The 18,058-nt window shown below is 37.2% G+C and overlaps 3 protein-coding genes across 3 annotated transcripts in view; 1 reads left to right on the forward strand and 2 right to left on the reverse strand.

Annotated features, from left to right (window-relative positions):
- Positions 1-1,622, reverse strand: part of LOC139973373 (dual oxidase 2-like) — a 77,364-nt gene extending 75,742 nt beyond the window's left edge. The window contains exon 1 of the mRNA XM_071979997.1: positions 1,485-1,622. The gene's annotated coding sequence lies outside the window, so the exon portion shown is untranslated. The remainder of the gene's footprint in view (positions 1-1,484) is intronic.
- Positions 1,623-1,709: 87 nt separating this feature from the next.
- LOC139973392 (uncharacterized) lies at positions 1,710-11,060 on the reverse strand. Its single transcript, XM_071980042.1, has 6 exons — positions 10,631-11,060; positions 8,819-8,935; positions 6,588-6,661; positions 6,042-6,188; positions 5,529-5,604; positions 1,710-3,443 (listed from the first exon to the last, which is right to left on the reverse strand). Exons 1-6 carry the CDS (start codon positions 10,772-10,774, stop codon positions 3,336-3,338), a joined length of 666 nt encoding a protein of 221 aa, XP_071836143.1. The 5' UTR covers positions 10,775-11,060; the 3' UTR covers positions 1,710-3,335.
- A 3,141-nt stretch (positions 11,061-14,201) lies between these two features.
- On the forward strand, positions 14,202-15,317 carry LOC139973848 (alpha-(1,3)-fucosyltransferase C-like). Its single transcript, XM_071980722.1, has one exon. It carries the CDS (start codon positions 14,202-14,204, stop codon positions 15,315-15,317), a length of 1,116 nt encoding a protein of 371 aa, XP_071836823.1.
- Positions 15,318-18,058: the final 2,741 nt, after the last annotated feature.

The raw sequence follows: 18,058 nt of genomic DNA on the forward strand, positions 1-18,058 counted from the left end.
TGAACAATACCTACATGACTGGACATTGAAACTGAAAGTTTCATATAGTCTCTGTACATTTGCAGTGTCAGATGCTAGCTGCGTAGCCAACATATTATGCCTGTCATGGCACTAACTTTATAGGTACCTACAAGACTAAGTTAACTCCCTGGTGTGTTGTCCATCCAAAAATAACATCATGAACAACCAAAAAGTTCTCCCTATAATGCAAGCACTCCACACACATTACAATGCTGTGTGTTTGCAGGCAAATGCAGTTCTAGTTTACCTAAAGGCTTTCGTTACATTTCCGGTATTTGCCGTGGCAGACTAGTAACAAAAGCAATAAAGTTCGTCGGTTTATATAAAAAAACTACCTAGCTTGTATACAATACAGTCTCCAGAAACAGGATATTGACAAATATCATACTCCAGCTGCCTCGTCTTGAATGAGTGACCAGCCCTAATCAATGATCTGTGGATAATTTAAATAAGAAGTCCCCAGTGTAGCGTGCCGTACCCCAGCCAAGGAGCTGGCACTCTGTGACTCTCTCTAAGAAAGGGCTGGGGATGGGGAGGTGACATTGTGTCTTGTTAGGTATGTAGTTAGGCTACATATAGATCGTTCCGAGTAATAGACAACAACCAGAAGACTACGTCCTCCCACCACTTCGAATCATCATATGAGTTCAACTAATACGGTCAACTATGGTGCTACTATGATTTACGTCAATTATGGCAACTACGTACGAAAGATGCCCTCCCATAAAACCCATCCAAATGTATACGTGCACATTGGCACATTGCAGTGTGTCTGTACACAGTGTATTGGTGCAGAGTACTGTTTGATACAGTGTACACAGTAGGTACTAACGAACCAATATTATATACCCAATCAAAATTGGACCAGTAGCTGTTTGAGGCCTAGCGTGGGTAATAATCTGCATTGTACAGGTGCAGAATACTGTGTGATACAGTATACACAGTAAGTAATATTGAACCAACATTTACATACTACATACAAAATTGGACCAGTGGCTGTTTAAGGCCTAGCCTGGGCTATATTCTGGTGAGCCTCTAGTGTCTTACCTTGGGTTATGGCAAAATCTCAATTAACCTATGTATACAGGAAAGAATATGGAACAGAATAAGGAGATTCTGGTCAGAGCAATTATCTCAGTGCCGCCCAAAACATTTTAGGTGACGAACTGGTTGGGCAGTGGTTGCTATGTAGCTTAGACTATGTCACATTACAATGTAAGGTTAACGTTATGTCTTACTACGTAACGTTTACGGCTAGGCTACTTTCGTGAATCTCGTACGGTATTGCGAACAACTTGTGCCTAAATTCCAGACCCCGAAAGGCCAAGTGTCGTGACTTAAGCAAACTGCTTTTGTCTCGCAGAGCCACTTCTTTTCTAAGCCAACCCCTAACATCCAAGCAAAATACTTTTATAAGAAATTTATAGGAAATATTAGTGAGAGTTTACATCAAGTAGTCTTACCGAATCTCGAAAGGTATAGTACAGTATGTATTAGTTGATGCAGTAGTATTATAGGCTTCATAGCTGTTGTCTGCTAATGGTTCGTTGACATCACTGATCTGTAGATCAGTGGTTGACATACGACATTACGTAAACAACAAGCCAAGGCTCAGTACCATACTTTTTGTTTGACGTCATCAATTTCTACAACTCGTAGTCTTACCAAAAAAACTCTGTAAATTGCAGTCATTTTCTCAGTTACATTTATATTTATATTACAATTATGACAAATAATTATAATCTGGAGTATAATATATACGTAAAAATGAATTGTATAAGTAATTAAATCCCATTTTTTGTCACTGCTTTTAGGATTCTGTAAATTCGAAATGGTGACATTTGTACACATAAACGAAACGACTTGGAATTCTGCCCCCTCCCCTCCAGCACTGAGACCCACAGCTAAGCTCGAGTATACTCTCTCGCAAAAAGACCGTTTGACCTACAACTAGCTAACTAATTTCATGCACACTCTTTTGTCTTGTATTTATTTCCATCAATGTGCTGTGTTCATCATTCCTCGGGGTATTTTTTTGTTAACAAACTGATAATATTAGTTTGAATAATTTACACCAAAGATCAAAATATAAATGAACATCGCAATGCTAGCGTTAACGTTTGTAATGACTTCTAATTTTTGCGAGTCTCATATTAGTGTGAGTCACCCATCATCAGCAAAATTCTCTTGCATTGAGTTACATTATACTGCTGGATTTTCCTTTGTTTAGAACATTTATACGAGTTCATTATAATGAAAATGGCACCATGTTATATACATCATATCATTTATTATAGTTTTTTATATAGTTTTATTAACCCAATACTGAAACGCAATGTCGCGAACATTCTCTCCCCTCAAAAGTACGTTGTAGTTTATCAGAAAATTTTTCAATGATTTTAGGGGTCAAAATTAATTAACATGCCCTGGAAAACGTCATCATATGGCTCTCGACATGGCCAAGTAAATGACAAAAAACGTAACTACCCCCCCACCCTTCTCCTCCTCACTGCTACTAAATTTAGAACAATGCATATAACTGAATACATATATATACAGAACGAACCAGTGTTTTGTTGGTAACATACAAATATACTGGGAGAAATTATCATCAGTGGTCTATGAAATTTAAGCATGCAATGAATTATACTAGCACGTCAGAACTCTATGTATGAAATAAAATGATACACTCCGGCATAATATAATAACAATAATAATAATAATATATTAATCAGCAGTTACTTTTACGACGCTTAAGCGACCACAACTGTGGGAGAAACCCGCAAGGGCGTATGGATTACAACTTACACGTCGGGTGGCTTCCAATTCAACATTTCAACTCAAATTTGGAATCTTTCCAATTTAGAAATTCATTTCAGATTGAATATAGTTCAATAGTTATAACGGGGATGTATTAGGGAGGTTTCACAGACATGAAACTACTCTGGAGAGGTGTCGAAATTTGGTCCCAAATAATCCAGCGTTTGTTTGTGCTTGACGGTATTTACATTAAGATTGGTGTAATAGTTGATCAGCAACAGCCGTACGCCCTCTATTTTATTGATGTGACTCTGTTGGCTATTTTCCCCGCTGGTATATGAAATTTGAAATCATCATAATCGGGTCATATCGCTGTAAGATAGGCAGCTCCAGCACGTAAAGTACTAACATATTTAATCTCAAATTCGAAATTGAACACATCAAGTGTGAACTTTACAACCTACGATAACAAAAAAAAAACAATTGTACATGAAATTTTGTGCGATCGCGGAAATGTGCTTTGCTTTTAATAAAACGACGCCTCAAATACGGTTTCACTGCTGCCGCCTTCGTTGATTTGGAGGTTTCTTAGAGGAGAGCGCAACAAGACATGAAGATGTGGTGAGAATCGCCCAAATTAGAAATGAGCTCCATGAAGCAATCTGTGGATATAAGAATGTACAGGAGAACATCAAAGATAAATGAATCTTCACGTATCAGTGCATATATGGCAATGTGTGTGTGTTTGTCTGTGTGTGTGTGAGTGTAAGAAGAGTGCTACGTGAAATCAAACTTGCACATATCAGTCCAAGGGCGTAGGAACCGGGGGGCTGGGGGCGCCAGCCCCCCCAGTAAAAAATGTGGAGGGGCGGAAGTATCATTCCGCCCCCCCCCCCCCGCTTCGCAAGTCAGAAAACCCCTTTTTCATTTCCAAATGAGAAAAAAATCTCATTTGGAGCACCAAATTGCATCTAAGGCCTGGTGAAAATACAAAATTAAGTTTACAAAATGGAGTGGGTGTTGAAGTGTGCTATATTGCACCAAATTGCATCTGAGGCTACCTGGAAATGCAAAAAAATCCCCTTAGACCCCCCCCCCCCAGGCCGGCCATCAGTCTTCAGCCACCCCACTCAAAAGTACCTTCCTACGCCACTGTATATCAGTCTACCTATAAAGACGTTCATATTAATTAACATTCATGCATCATTGCATCAGTTACAAAGAAAAAGACCACATAAATGAATCTTCACATGTCGGTGAACCAGTCTATACCTATGAAAACGTTCATATTAATTAACATTCACAAATCATTGCATCAGTTTTATATAGACGACTGAAGCAATTAATACCCACATATCGGTGAACCAGTCTATATTTGAAAGGATCTGTATTAATCAACATTCACACATCATCGCATCAGGGTATATAGAAGAACATATAAATCAATCTTCACATATCGGTGAACCAGTCCAATATTTCAAGGGATCCATTTTAATGAACATTCACAAATCATTCAATCATGTTATATAGAAGACCACATAAAGGAATCTTCACATATCAGTGAACCAGTCCAATCTTTCAAGGGATCCATTTTAATGAACATTCACATATCATTCAATCATGTTATATAGAAGACCACATAAAGGAATCTTCACATATCGGTGAACCAGTCCAATCTTTCAAGGGATCCATTTAAATGAACATTCACACATCATTGCATCATTCTATATAGAAGACATCGACATAAATGAATCTTCACATATCGGTTAATCAGGCTTCCTATGAAGGAAGCATCCATTACAATGAACATTCACATATCATTGTATCAGTCTATATAGAAGACATCGACACAAATGCACATTTACATATCGGTTAATCAGGCTTCCTATGAAGGAAATATCCATTACAATGAGCCTTCACACATCATTGTATCATTCTATATAGAAGACATCGACACAAATGAACATTCACATATCGGTGGATTATAGTTTATCTGTGAAGAAGACATCCATACTAATGAGCATTCACACACCGTTGCGTCAGTTCATCTATGACTTGTAGGGTATGAGGCATGCAGATAACTTTTATCTTGATGTAAAATTTGAGCCTTCACATATATGGTGTATAGATCAGTCTATATCTACAATGGTGCGTACAGTATATGCCTATATAAAGAAGACATCTACTGTATGTACATGAAACTACACATAAAATGCAATGTTGAGCGCATAGCCACGAGCTAGGGTTTAGTGGGGTTGTTTTGTCTCGCCATTCGGCCCAGCCGATTTTCCACGTACCTGCTCTGTCGGCCTTGCGTTTGCTTGAACATCTTCTCTTGTTATGATCTCGATATTAATCATAACCTTTACCATCCATATTGGTATTCAACACGCATATTGTTTGTTTTAATGGAGGTCAAAGGGCATTTGATGTCAACGTATACGGTGTCTTGATATAGCAATAGCGTTTTAAATTTGGATGTTACGGAGCAAAATATACCCCAAACATCATGCGTGGTATGTTAGTGAACCAAAACAAGATGTACCATATCTTTCTGAAGGTCGATATTTTGATGATAAAGAAAATAAAATCTTTTTCAATGTTGAAAGCAATTCCTGTCTCTGTATGTAAACATTCTCGCAATTTTGTGTGTGTGTGTATATATTGATCGTGTGTCTATGTATGTATGTTTGTTTGCGTTAATTTATTTTGTAAACAGTGTAGTAGATTTATAGCAGTCAACTTACCATTCCCTTGAAAAGGCGGTCATAAAAACGGAAACCGTCGTAGATACTCCAGTCTATGGGCTGAAACATCCAACATCTACAGAGATATAAGCGATGTGTTACATTTCAGTTATCAGTGAAAAAAACAGATTTATTCAAAAGGGAAACGTTATTTGGCCTGTAACTAAATTAGATATTAAATCAGTGGCTAAATTTATTTACGATGAGTCGATTTGGAAATCTGAGGCAAATTTTGAAAGATTCAATATTGACTTTTGCTATTCCTCAATATATCTTCAGTATTTGTACCCAAATAGGCTATATATATATATATATATATATATATATATATATATATATATATATATATATATATATATATATATATATATATATATATATATATAAATATATATAAATATATATATATATATATATATATATATATATATATATATATATATATATATATATATATATATATATATATATATATATATATATATATATATATATATATATATATGCTTATACCTCATTTCGTCAACGGCACCATCCAGTAATCCCCGACAGAAAGTGTTTAAGCCAGCTGTGATAATGGCTGCTTGGAGGAGCACGGCGAAAGACGTAATCACAAAGAAAGGAATCATGATAATCAGTCGCACCCACTGTCGCATTGCTCTAATAATAATAATAAATCAAATAATCAAGACAAGAACATTAAAACTAATAATTGTAAAGCTATGTATCGCTTTACGAGATAGCAGCAATGATAATCAAAACATATTATACTGCACATTGGCAAAATATCTGTAATTGAATGATTTGATCAAACTACTCATATCTAATTATTGTCCGAAAGTTGTTTCAGAGTCATAATGCAACAAATATGTGCCAATAATTGTACTTTTTTTAACGACATATAATGTGTATGCATCTTTGGCATTACAATATCGAATGAAGATGAGAATGAAATTATTTGACATTCCAATCAGGTGAAGTAATGATTCTTATAACATTAACACAGAAACTAAAGATTTCGAAAGTGTATGTTCAATAATTTGTAAAAAAAATACTCACGGTGACACGAGCCTTGTACAAATGACGATGATTCTAAGCATTATTAACAAGAGCGCTGACATAGCCAAAAACACCTGAAACGGATTTTTTTTAAAGAAAAAAAAAAGGCATTTATTGCAATGAAATACCAAGTTGGCTACATTCTCTGTGACGAACGCTGAACATAGTCAATGAGTATACGGGTATGCACCGGGCGTTAAGAGTGTATACAGCAATGAATTTGACAGTATGTGAGTGTTAATAGAGTTCGTCGGTGAGTATGGCAGTGAATGTGGCAGTGAGTATGCATCGAGTGTTGAGGGAGTATGGCAATAAACATGACAATATATATTGAGTGTACGTTAGGATAGTTCGTTAGTGGGTATGACAGTGAGTATGTATTGAGTGGTAAAGGAGTATGGCAATCAATGAGTAGGGCAGAATGTGCTGAATGTTAAGAGAGTTCGTTAGTGAGAATGGCAGTGAGTATGTATTGAGTGGTAAGGAAGTATGGCAATCATTGAGTATAGGGCAGAATGTGCTGAATGTTAAGAGAGTAAGCTAGTGAGAATGGCAGTGAGTATGCATTGAGTGGTAAGGGAGTATGGTAATCATTGAGTATAGGGCAGAATGTGCTGAATGTTAAGAGAGTTTATCTGTGAGTATGGCAGTGAGTATGTATTGAGTGGTAAGGGAGTATGGCAATCATTGAGTAGGGCAGAATGTGCTGAATGATAAGAGAGTTCGTTAGTGAGAATGGCAGTGAGTATGCATTGAGTGGTAAGGGAGTATGGCAATCATTGAGTAGGGCAGAATGTGTTGAATCATAAGAGAGTTCATATGTGAGTATGGCAGTGAGTATGCATTGAGTGGTAAGGGAGTATGGCAATCATTGAGTAGGGCAGAATGTGCTGAATGTTAAGAGAGTTCGCTAATGAGAATGGCAGTAAGTATGCATTGAGTGGTAAGGGAGTATGGCATTCATTGAGTATGGGGCAGAATGTGCTGAATGTTAAGAGAGTTTATCTGTGAGTATGGCAGTGAGTATGCATTGAGTGGTAAGGGAGTATGGCAATCAATGAGTAGGGCAGAATGTGCTGAATGTTAAGAGAGTTCGCTAATGAGAATGGCAGTAAGTATGCATTGAGTGGTAAGGGAGTATGGCATTCATTGAGTATGGGGCAGAATGTGCTGAATGTTAAGAGAGTTCATCTGTGAGTATGGCAGTATGTGTTGAGTATACAGAGAATATAACAACCAGGAGGTATGTGCTAAGTGATAAGAGAGTAAGTCAATTTTTAACCAGTAAAGACAAGTAACATGACCATACATGGAAGAGACATCTCAACACTCTCACCAGATTCCATTGCCGCTCCACCCATATCCACACCCCACCATTCTCTCTCTCCCCCCCCCCCACTTCCCCTTCAGTGTTATTGAGTTAAAACATGGTTCCCACATCTAACAAGACACTCTGCACTATATAACACCACACTGCAAAGAGTTCGGATAACATTGCATGGGCTGTTCAATATAGCTCCTCACCATAAGTATATCATAATCTCAATTTCTAATTACCTCTTCCTTTGTTATTTATTTTCAACATTCAGGTCATTTCCTCCGGGATAATGAGGGCAGTATAATTAGGTACTTAACAGACTAGTTTTTATCATTTGTGAGCGAGTCTTTCTTCTTTAAAGAGAAGAATCGGGACGTCAAATCGGTGGGCAATAGCTGTTATAACTACAGTAGGACCATTGGAGAGGGGAGGGGGGAGATCATTTTGATATCCTGCCAAACAGACCACTTTAACTTTATAAAGATCGAAAGGTACAATGTGACCAAACTAGAGGCTATAACCTATGTCTATATATTAACTAGCGTGACCAGAATCTGATAAGGAAATGATAGCTTTATCACTTGAAATCCTATGAATGAGGTGGTCTGTAGTTGTATCAGATACAGGACATGAATGATTTGTCTGTTGGCCTTTGAAAGGAAACATAGTGTCAAGCTATACAAACAATTCAGTTTCACTTTGCAAGATTAGGAAGCCAAGTGGCCATGGTTTCAGTCATCGAATGGTCCATCAATGTTATGCTTTAACAAGCAATTTACCCTTTCTGAGACATTTATTATTGTCTAGTATATATGAACATTGCTATATTAAGTCCGGAGCCTCTAGCCTATGTTTGAAAGTGTATGTCGGGCTGCCTCACATGATGACCAAACTGCGATAGACACATACATACCTGTAAAATTATGCAATAATCACACTCGAAGGATGAAGGATTTACGTCAATTCGAAAATAGACTATGTTTGTGTAAGTGACTTCAGCAAAAAGTGGGCAGTCGCCTTCAAAGTCGGCCTGAAAAGAATGAATGACCAAAAAGAAATTAGAAAAAGAGTGAATGATCAAACTTATTTGTCCTTTCGACACAATAATATTATAATAGGTTATATTACAGTAATAATATTTAGAAACACTGAAATTTGTAAGGAACGATTATCCGTAACGTGTAGGCATTTAGCAAAACAAAGAGTGAGGGGATGATCTCAACTTTCAATGGCTGACGAATGAAAGGGTTTAGGCCGATGTAAGCTGTCTAACAGGAAATGGAGAATTTGGGAAAGATTCGTCCCACCAACCGTGATATTATGTAATCCGTGCATGGTGTGTGGGTGGCATACTCCTATTAGAGTCTATATCCATCCGCTCGATTGTTCTCCTTCAGGAAAAGTGCCAAAAAGCAGCAGGAGAACATCTTTGATGACCTGTTATCAATCATGATCTAGTTTTTTTGTGGCTTGCATGTTGAAGAGCATGAATGGAAGTACATGTGGTGAGAAAATTGGGTCAATTGAGGCAATTTTAGACCCCTTTAGGCCTCCCAGGAGCAGCGTAGGAAATTTGTTTACCACTGAGTGAAGAGGTTTGTTTACAAGTGACGAAAACTTCCAGCTCGGATAGCAAAAAAATCCACACGGTCATGTAATAGAAAATTGATGGTGCCATGCATGAAAGGCCAATTTGTCAGCTATCCGGTGAAGGGTAGCGTTTAGCTAGTGAAAACTTCTATCCAGACTTAGAGACCACGTTACTTTTGTAATTTAGTGTGTAAGTCAATGGAGCTTTTAATGGGCGTATGCTACCTGTACCACGCACTGATGAAGTTCTAACAAGTATAGAAGTGCCAGAGCATCACTTAAAAAGACGTAGCAGGCTTGGGTTCTGCACACCGAGCCTATATAATCAGTGCTTGTATTATGGTAAATTGATCTGGCGTTGACTTCGTATTACTTATAACAGTAGTGTATTGTTGCAATCCAATTAAACCTTAATTCTTTCTTCAGAAGGGTTTATAAAGATGACTTTGAAAGCCTGACAAGTCAAATATGGATAGTCTGCCAACGCAGCATGTAATGGGTCATATAGTGGCTGCCTAAATATGGTATTTAGTACTCACCTTATTGTAAAATAAAGCATATTGCTTTATTAAAGTTTGTGTCCTAGATGCCATTTACCTCGTATTGGGAGTTAAGGATAGTGGCTCAGATGGGACATGGGGTCGGGGGCACAGTAGTCTGTGCGGGGAGGATCTCTTTTGTCCCTACCTGACTTGGGGCCTGCCAGTACCATGTATAAATAGTTTTCTAACCGTCTTCCGCCTACAGTACATGGGCTCGCTCTTATATATATTTATATATATATATATATATATATATATATATATATATATATATATATATTTATATGTATATATATATATATAAATATATGTATGTATATAGTAGTCTATATATATATGTTTATATATATATATGTTTATATATATATATATATATTTACATATATATATATATATATATATATAGACAACTATATATATATATATATATATAGACAACTATATATATATATATATATATATATATAGACAACTATATATATGTATATCGTATATAGTTGTCCTTACCTTCTACCGCTTATATCATATACTAAGTGTACTCTTACCTTCTATACCGCTTATAACATATTTCAGGGGGGTCGGGTCCGGCTTACCTTTACTAATGCAACGGTGACTGCTGCAACTCCACCAACAGCTGCAGCCCCAAATAATAATGTTATCTCAAATACATTGAATAAGCGAGATCTAATCGTTGTTTCTTGAACATGCACTTGAGTGACTTCTTCGTCTCCACCCATCGTTCTGCCTCGCGTATTAAAAAAAAAAACCGATCCAAAACAAATCACGTATAAGTACCGCCTTGTCTTTACTCAATAATACGTCTTGAAATTTTCTTGATCGAAGTTTTCAATTTCAGAATGTTTTGCGGTAATTCCAGGTATAATATATCCTGTAGATAACCTTGGCTCGGTAAACGTTCATTTACAATCTTGTTTTTTTTTTACAGTTTGATAAATAACTAATTGTCCCAGCGTTTTCGATGCATCCACGTAGCGTACAATTTGCCACACTTAAGTGCGTGTAGAAAACCTATGCACGATTAAGGATAGCAGGGTGTTTTTTAGTCACATGTAAGGACGGAACTCTCATAATTGGCCCCTTCCTTCTCTGCCTTCATTAATAGATTCAAACGAAGGATATACGTTGGGAAATGCGACTTATTTAATTAAAACCTCATCACATTAACAGTAGAAAATGAAAATGAAACATGTATTAAATGTGAACGCATTCTCTTGAGGTATAAGATTTTCAAACAATACATTTTAACATGTCAACAGATGAAACCTGAAATCGCAATCTTATGATCTAAGCAAACTATAGCGATCATATATATATATATATATATATATATATATATATATATATATATATATATATATATATATATATATATATATATATATATATATATATATATATATATATATATATATATGTATATGTATATATATATATATATATATATATATATATATATATATATATATATATATATATATATCTGGAACAGTGGCGTAGGAAGGTACCTTTGAGTGGGGGGGGGGGGCTGAAGACTGATGGCCGGAATTTTTTGCATTTCCAGGTGACCTCAGATGCAATTTGGTGCAATATAGCTCACTTCAACACCCACTCCATTTTGTAAACTTAATTTTGTATTTTCACCTGGACTTAAAATCAATTTGGTGCTCCAAATGAGATTTGTTTTCTCATCTGGAAATGAAAGGGGTTTTCTGACTTGCGAAGCGCGGGGGGGGGGGGGGGGGGCGGAATGATACTTCCGCCCCTCCACATTTTCCACTGGGCAGCCCCCCGGTTCCTACGCCCTTGATCTGGAAGGATATGGAGCAATGATAACGTCACCTCCGACTGAACCCGACAACAAACGAGTTTTTACAATCTCGGGAGCATTCTATACGCAACTATAATACTCCGCGAAAATTGTGAGCAGTTGTAACCTCCCTCGATTTTCGTGAGCACAAGTAACATTATGATCTGCCTAAGTTTTAAAAGAGGAACATTATGAACAGAAATCAATCTTGCAATAATATAATTGCCTTGCATTTTGTAAGCACGTGTTTATTCGATACTTACGCAGTCTTACATACAATATTAGATTCACCGTTTTTTCCTTTATTTCAACTTTTTATGGTTTTATTTATATCTTTTTTCTTCATTTTTCAGAGATAGAACTTGGGAGTCTCTGTGTTACAACCACATTGGAGTCTGAAGTTACATCCACACACACGTAAAAAATAATGTACATGCATAATGCGGGCAAGACAAACTAGTTAACAGCGTGCGTCATTTTTTATTATCTTAAAGGGTGGCACAATCCCACCCATCCTTCTTCAATTGATGTGATAAACATATTTACCGTACATGTCAGACCAACTTCCTCAGACAGCTAAGATAAATATCACTCCACTTGGAAGATACCACGGAAGTAGTGTTCCTTCACACACAGACGGCCGAAGACTTTATCAAGTCTAAATATGACATCATCGAGCCACGTATGTTTCACCTGGTCACCTATAGTCTTGGTGATAATGTTTATGTTCTGTATTGGAGTTGGCGTTGAAAATGTTGAATCAAAAATATTCAACATCTTATGATGACCCAATGATAGTTTCGGCCAACAACACTGTTGAAATTCTACCTTGAAGGTATTAAAGAAATAAAGGGAAGGGAGAAAGTAAGATATTTTAGATCCTAGCGGCAATATGACATCACAGATTTACTAAATGACATCTCCTAAGCACTACAGCTGTTTGGGAGCGTTGTCCCTTGCACAGATCTCCGTCATATGAGTTAAGATGATGGTTGGGTTTTTTGTCCCCCCCCCCTCCCCTCCCCCCCTCGTTCCCTTGTCTGAAAACAAAATATAGCAGTGAAATTCTACTGAATTTGAAAATGGAATGCAAAACAGTGGAAAACAAACAAAGTAGACGTGTAACCAGATTTGCAAGACTGGCGTTTTTGTAAAAAGAAAATGTTGAATAGAAACGGAAAAAAAAAATAGTTGTAGTAAAACCCTAAAAAAGGAAGGCATTTTACGATACTTCTTTCTGTTTACTTTCTTACACACCTTTTGAAACACTTGGTCTGATTTGCATCTAATTCGAATGACAATGGCCACGTGTTTTGTCGATGCGTAATAATGGTTTTTTACCAATGAGTTACAGTAATCTGCATGCATTAATGGTTAGGAGGAAATTGTTTTCACTATACACCTGTATTCGAATTTGAATCAAGAGTATAGCCAGCCGACAAATTACGGCCTATTAAGCTTGCTTAAGTTATGATATACTTCACTTTCCAACAGGAAATCGGAAACTTATACAGCAATGTACAGGAAGCAAATATTACCCCTGCGTCTGATATCGATCATTACTAACTTATCAATATGCCTACTAGTTCAGTCACTCATTGGCAAATTACCACACGGGTCATCTCCTATGTACAGACGTATACCTGTGAACTGTATTGTTGTAACTCGCAGTACAGTCATTACAAATTGGGAAGTCCAGACCAGTTGCCTGGCGAACTATGAGAACGTGTCGTCTACATATATAGACGTACTTTATATAACGCAACCATATATGAACAACGACGTATGTATGGGCTGAGGACAGCAAAACTTCGTTCCATTTGTTGCGCTTTATATAATGGCTATCTTATATACTTGGAGAATCATGCGGCTGTGTTAACTATATAAGCTAGGCTCCTATAGAGTCACGTGTACCAACATATATCCTATCTTTAAGCCCAGGATGTAAGGTTATAGTCGGAACTATAAAGGGCTTCATTTGACGTCTGAAAATGTGTTTATTTTAATTTAATGGATCGGTATGATGAAGATGTGAGCTTCGGTATAGAGTTACATGGGACTTATCAATGACGGCGTGTATTGCACTATCTGATATCGCATGTGACCACTGGGCTATCAGTGAATGAATCGACCCTGTACCAGATTTGAAGCTTAAAATGTCGCAAGACGTTCAATCAAGACTCAAGCGAATTTTGCTAACTGTAGCCATTTTCTCGGCAATTTTCACAGTTTCCCTGAAAAATTTATTTTCTCCGGTATATATCAGTTTTGATTGGCTCAAAGTTAAAAGTAAAAAATTTCATTCAGTTCAATTCAAGAAGGATTTGCATCTTAACATGCAAACGTGTCCATGTGAACTAGTAAGGGCAGGTAGAAATATTGTCGACGGCGATTACACTCATAGAATGGTGATTGTGAAGTCGACGCCGTATTGGTACGGACGGTATTCCCAAGAAAGGATTGTTACGTGTGACGGATATGCTGTGTTAGTCTCCTACTCACGGGGCGATCTCTGTACAATCTGCTCGGCTGACTATGTAGTCATCAATGCACGATTAGAAACTTGGGAGTGGCTACAACTGCACCAACTCAGAACAAACGATCAGGTTTGGGTGCATACGACAGAAGAGAGTCCCATTAATTCCAGGAAGTTGGTACCCGATAAAAGACTAGTGGATGCCATAACACTGAACGTAACCCAGACCTGGCACCCGAACGCTGACATCTATTTGCCGTATGGGGAGTTTGTACCCTACCCTCCTGGGGTTAGCAAGAAGCTGTCTACTAATTCAAACTTTGAGAGCAAGAACAAGCTTGTGCTTTGGATTTCGAGTCATTGTTACACACAGATGTGGCATAGATACAATTTTGTCTACGATTTTGCCAAACATATACCCGTTGATATGTATGGTGATTGTGGGAATTTGACCTGTCTCATAGGTGATCCGACTTGCCGAGATATCTTTCGACAGTACAAGTTTTTATTGGCTTTAGAAAATAGCTGTTGCGGAGGTTACATAACAGAAAAGTTTTGGAATAGTTTAACTAAAATAGAAGCGATTCCTATCGTTGTGGGCGCGCCCAAGGAGGATTACGAACGGTTAGCTCCGGCAGGTTCATTCATCCACGCAGATGATTTCCCATCAATGGAGGACTTAGCTGATTACATCTTCAAAGTTGCCAAAAATAAGGGCTTATATAGTTCATATTTCAAGTGGCGAGAACATGGAGATATCGTAAGCCACAAACCGCATGAAATGTTATCTATTAGTAATGAAGGTATTTGTTCATTGTTAGATTTTACGCACTCGAGCAGTTTCTTATTAAAAACATCTTCCTTCCATCCGTACGGGCCGAACTGGATGGGTGGATGTTTCTCGTGTGGCGAGCATACCTGGATTCAGAGATATGTCCATAAAAATGTCACTGAAAAACTTAAGACACTCCACTAATTTATGGAGACCTCGGAAATGCAATGACAGGATCGAAAGAATCATGGTTGTTAACCGGGGGCTTTGATCCAGGATTTCAAAGAAGGATAAGGTGTAACCCTGGGATCGTTGAAGGCGACTCCCAGGTAAGGAGATCACCCAGTGCTCACGCAAATATATATATATATATATATATATATATATACATACATATATATATATATATATATATATATATATATATATATATATATATTTGTTTGCTTCAACCACTCCCACTCATATTAATATGCATACTCTCACTTAGAATAAATAATGGTAATCACCAACCCAGCCATTGGGTACTTATTGTTGTACCTAAAATTGTCCAAACTTCCATAGTAGAAATCATTGTGTGTGCTTTCGTCTATTTAGGTGGTCGTTTCAATTTGGATATTACTTGTTATGTCCGTGAAATTACACTCTAAATTTCTAATAAAATGGTAGAAAGTTGAAAAAAAATCGCTATTTTTAGCGTTTGCAGGCACTTAACGTTTTTGGCAACTGGTCAGCAGAACTGCCCAGTTCAATATTCAATAATAATATCAATAGAATATTCACTCTTGTTTGAGAATCGTTACGATAAAACGAAGTTCTTTTGTCGTGGCAAACAGAAACCAATAGAACTTTAAACTGCAGCCCTGAAAACAAACGGCATATCGTGAAAGACTCGACGAAATATATTGATAACGTCATCTGTAAGTTCGTGAAGCAATGCTAGAGTCTGTGAGAAAGCTCAGACTAAATATTATCCCGGAATACCAAATATAATGGTCGTAGGGATGAAAAAAAAACATGGAAACTGGTTTTGAAGTTGTTTTTCAGTAAGCAATGACATTTTAAGCAATATAGAAAATTAAAAAGAAGTCAATGCACTTGAACTTAAAAATCCTATGAAGATGCATGTGAAATGTTAAAATACATGTTGGCTAGTTTGAAAGTACTGCTCCTCTGATAATATTAAAGATAAATACAACAGCGAATTAAAAGGCAATGCATACACAGTTTAATGAAGTGACACTTAAGGATGAACACGTTAAAACGACATAAACAAATTGAGGACCTCAATGCGAGGACATCTATTCAAGGACGTCAATTCGAGAACAGAGGAGGGCGCTCTTCGTAAAATGATTTTCTACCATACACACAGTTCAGCCAAATTTGTGTCTGATGGTGAAAAATTTGAGGACATCCCCCATACTGATACTGGAGCTTGCTGAAAACACTTTGAGTCCTTTTTCCAATTTTACAATTAGAGGACGTCCTCAAATTGACGGTCACACCAAATATCCTCAAAGCGAAGGTGTGTACCAGAACACAAGTCCTCGAGTTGATAGCTAAGGCAACACCTACCTATGCAATCCCCTCCACACACACACTCCCCCCCCCCCCACCTTACGCACACAAACCCGCCCGGGTATGTTGAAATATGAACATCTGATATGACTTCCGTCTTTATGTTATTAAATTTACCATCTGATACACCTATTACATTGAACAGGATATTATGATCATTGTCCAAACTACATGTTATTCAAGGCTTAATGTTATCAATATTTATGTCTCTAAAATCTGTTTACTTAATTTTTGTCTCTTCGTACCTTTCTGCTGTCAATGACATCCACTCACAACAGGTGAATTGTTTCCTGTTAGCCTATATAACGACCATATGTAGACTTAACGTGGTATAACAGACTGACAGTACAAGTATATTGGTTTCAAAAAATCCCAGTAAAGTTTTGAGCCTTTTGTTGTCTGTCAAATGAGGAAATGAGGAAAATGTGTTGATGTTATAAGTAAACACAAAGATAATTGGAATGCACTTGTTAGCAGTTTGTTTGAATGTTTTGTCTGAATTTGCTGAATCGGTGTGCTTAAACAGAAAAAATGTTATTAGCTGTCATTTACAATTCAATCTTGACGTTCTTGTTCCTAATCAATATTTCAAATTTTACCGATCAACTATTCAAATTAGATAACGTCATCAGACATCAGTTGTCAAATGCATAGGCGTAGAAATATGCGGTTCAAACGATTCATTAATTGAACCAGGGCCCCAAATGTCCAGAGACTCCCTCCCATAAGGGTTTGCTCTACAATACTGAATCAACGAATCACAACTGGTGCTCATATTTCCTCATGAAATATTTGAATGATTACCATAGTCTCTATGCATCATAGCTAGAGGCAAGGTGCCGAATAAAGGGAACAGCTGGGTCAGGGGGCGGTGCTGCAATTTCATATATGTTTCGTTCTTTCGTAGAGATTCTCAAAGCACAAAAATCCATATAAGGAAGAGGAATTATGGATCCATTCTGGGAATTCTCAATAAAAGCTTGCATCTCAGAGCCCTCCTGATTGTCAAGAAGCTGTCGGATTTTCAATCCCACCCCCCCCCCCCCCGCTCGTTGTGATGTAGGCCTACTAAAGCAAAAAAAGTATAGGATACTTTCAATAACAATGCCACAAGAAACATACTCATTATCAGTGTGTATTGAATTCGACTGCACTTGTTACTGTCGTTGATGGGATCAAGATCAAGACAATTAGCTTGTTTTCTTTAGCATGGTCGCTTTAGTATCATGGGGCTTTTTAATATTCAGTTTATAGCACTGTATCGCAAACGTTATTAATGAGGGATACGTTCAGAAGAACAAAAGAAACGTAAAATTTCAAACTCGAGTACTGCATTAATATTTGCTCTGCTGTGGTTCCTCGAATCA

The sequence above is a fragment of the Apostichopus japonicus genome, chromosome 9 (assembly GCF_037975245.1).
Source record: "Apostichopus japonicus isolate 1M-3 chromosome 9, ASM3797524v1, whole genome shotgun sequence".
Taxonomy (NCBI): domain Eukaryota; kingdom Metazoa; phylum Echinodermata; class Holothuroidea; order Aspidochirotida; family Stichopodidae; genus Apostichopus; species Apostichopus japonicus.

Coding starts and splice junctions, on each gene's coding strand:
- LOC139973848 (XM_071980722.1), top strand. CDS start 14,202: ATGCAAACGTGTCCATGTGAACTAGTAAGGGCAGGTAGAAATATTGTC.
- LOC139973392 (XM_071980042.1), bottom strand. CDS start 10,774: ATGGGTGGAGACGAAGAAGTCACTCAAGTGCATGTTCAAGAAACAACG. Junction 8,936..10,630: donor TCACCGTTGCATTAGTAAAG/GTAAGCCGGACC, acceptor CATTCTTTTCAG/GCCGACTTTGAAGGCGACTG. Junction 6,189..6,587: donor TGTACAAGGCTCGTGTCACC/GTGAGTATTTTT, acceptor TATTATTATTAG/AGCAATGCGACAGTGGGTGC.